The sequence below is a fragment of the Cyprinodon variegatus genome, unplaced genomic scaffold (assembly GCF_000732505.1).
Source record: "Cyprinodon variegatus isolate N-32 unplaced genomic scaffold, C_variegatus-1.0 Scaffold1924, whole genome shotgun sequence".
Taxonomy (NCBI): domain Eukaryota; kingdom Metazoa; phylum Chordata; class Actinopteri; order Cyprinodontiformes; family Cyprinodontidae; genus Cyprinodon; species Cyprinodon variegatus.
In genome coordinates, this window is record NW_015152377.1 from 26,474 (window position 1) to 29,041 (window position 2,568).

The window sequence follows — 2,568 nt, forward strand, 5'->3', positions numbered from 1 at the left end:
ACATTTTGAAGTCCAAAGCGTTAGCCCTTGCTAGCATAAAATGCGCTTGGTACCGTGTGAAGAGCCGTCGTTAAGGGACGCCATCTGCATCCTCCTCCGTTTCATGAATGTAATCGCTTTCTTCTGTGCCGATAACGTTCATATACAGCGTAATATTCTTTTTGTCTGCAGTCATTAGCGCCCTAAGCTAATGCAGACCATCTTTACCATGGCCTTGTTGCGAACAGTTGCAAACCTTTTCACTTCCTTATTAAACTTATTGCTGCTGTCGTCTTTATGTTATTTTCTTCCTTCTTTATGGTACGAATGAAAGATTTAGCATGTCCAGAAATTTACCTTTTTCTGCGATAGTTAGCATCTTTGCTAACTGTCTGTGAGTGCCTTTATCGGAGCAAACGTCGACTTTGTTGTTTTGAAGTAAAATTGGCAAACTTAAATTTAACGAACTGTTTTATGTACATTTATTTTTTTTTTATTTAAACTTTTTTATTTTATTTAAGTTTAAATTTTTTAAAATTCTTTATTTAAATTTTTAAAAAATATTTTAAACCTAAATTTAACTTAAATTTGGCGACTGTTTTATAGCTATAAAAAGCAGCTTTATATATAAAAAATATATAAAAAGCTGAAGCTTTTTCTTCCCATTCCGACCCATGCTAGCGCCACCTAAAGGGCTGGAGGGACAAATGCAGAGTCCTATTCCTGGGAGGTCCAATCAAATCCCCCCTTTGGGCTTTTTATTGTGTCAGAGAAGAATCAAAGCATTTTTAGCCACCTGGACGGTTTCCTCCCGTCTGATGGGACCCGGCCTCCTGCTCTCCTCCACAGAAGCAGAACTCCAGAAGGAGCTCCTCCTCGCTCAGTCCAGACTCCAGGAGCTCCAGGACGACCTGGCAGAACTACGGAAAGCGCTGCAGGACACGCGGAGCCAGCTGAGGGACAGCGAGGCGGAGAAGGGACTGATGAGGACAGGTCAGGACTGATGGCTTTGACCTCTGTTGCCTAGCAACCATGAAGATCCTTTACTATAGGAGGAAGGGAACCTCGAGCGTTCTCGTTAACGACTCGGCCAAAACAGAAATAAAACGACTCCAAAAAAAAACCTTCTGTTAACGTTAATCAGTCATCAGAACCGGATCTCAGGCTCGGTTCTGGTCCAGAAGCTCAGCTTCCACATCATGTTTCCTNACTTTGCCCAGCCTTAAAACGCAGTCAGACCGGCTTCTCAAAGGTCATAGAACACGCTTTATTTGACCTAAATCGTACAAAAATAATTTTTGTTCCAATTTTTAGAACTCCCACTGGCCGTCAATTTGATGGGCGGCATTTCTCCCAATCTCCATGAGTAGTGATGATGTCATCACTGAAATGGTTCTAATGTGCGTTTAAATCCATTGTTGATATGAAGACCTTAACAAAGGTCTAACATATATTATTTAACGGCTGCCTTATATGATACTATTTTTCCGTATTAACCAAAGAGTTCCAGAGATTTATCGCTAGGCTTTTAGTTGCTAGGCAACGGTAGCGAACTTCATTCAACTGCAGGAAGAATTAGCATGCAACTAATGCTGTCAAAATTACATCTGTGAGAGATTGAAGTAAAATTAAACATGTTTATTTTTTAGGTTTTAATAAAAAAAAAAGATGTGAAATGAAGGAAATATAGAAACAGGAAAAAATAACCAACACATGATTAATGTAAATAAAGTTAGTTCACTTGAAAATCTCAACCGTCAAAATGGCTGCTTTGGGACTTCTAGTGTTAAATCAAATAATGTTCTAAATATTTCTAAATATCTCTTCTGTATTAGAAAATAAATCATTTTCGTCTCTTTTTTTGTCACTAAGACTGGATTAAATTATAACTGGTTTAACTTTCTAACCCCTTTACTGCCAGCCATACGGTAAACGTGTTCTAAACATTTATTGTTTAAAATTTTATCAACAAACCAAGAAAAAAACACGAACATTCTGGATCCATTTTAGGGAAAAGTTGTGATGTGAGACAGAAACCGGAGATACGATTGTTTGAAAACCAAAGGGGATCAAATTTAGGGGGTTACTTTCGCTAAAGAACCCGTGATACGCGAAATCCATGAAGTAGTAACCTTTATTTATTTTTACAATTATTATGATTAAAAACTAGTTCAGGCTTATTTTCCTCTTCCTCACTGATCGCTTGAAATGTATTGTTCCAACGGTCTCTCCATGCAGAGAAACATTTTGAAGTCCAAAGCGTTAGCCCTTGCTAGCATAAAATGCGCTTGGGACCGTGTGAAGACCCGTCGTTAAGGGACGCTATCTGCATCCTCCTCCGTTTCATGAATGTAATCGCTTTCTTCTGTGCCGATAACGTTCATATACAGCGTAATATTCTTTTTGTCTGCAGTCATTAGCGCCCTAAGCTAATGCAGACCATCTTTACCATGGCCTTGTTGCGAACAGTTGCAAACCTTTTCACTTCCTTATTAAACTTATTGCTGCTGTCGTCTTTATGTTATTTTCTTCCTTCTTTATGGTACGAATGAAAGATTTAGCATGTCCAGAAATTTACCTTTTTCTGCG

The 2,568-nt window shown here is 38.6% G+C and overlaps 1 protein-coding gene across 1 annotated transcript in view; it reads left to right on the forward strand.

Moving 5' to 3' along the window:
- ccdc14 (coiled-coil domain containing 14) overlaps window positions 1-2,568 on the forward strand; it is a 9,303-nt gene that overhangs the window by 3,734 nt on the left and 3,001 nt on the right. Inside the window, exon 3 of the mRNA XM_015404977.1 lies at window positions 829-972. Coding sequence (XP_015260463.1) covers window positions 963-972 — 10 coding nt within the window. The 5' untranslated portion in view covers window positions 829-962. The remainder of the gene's footprint in view (window positions 1-828; window positions 973-2,568) is intronic.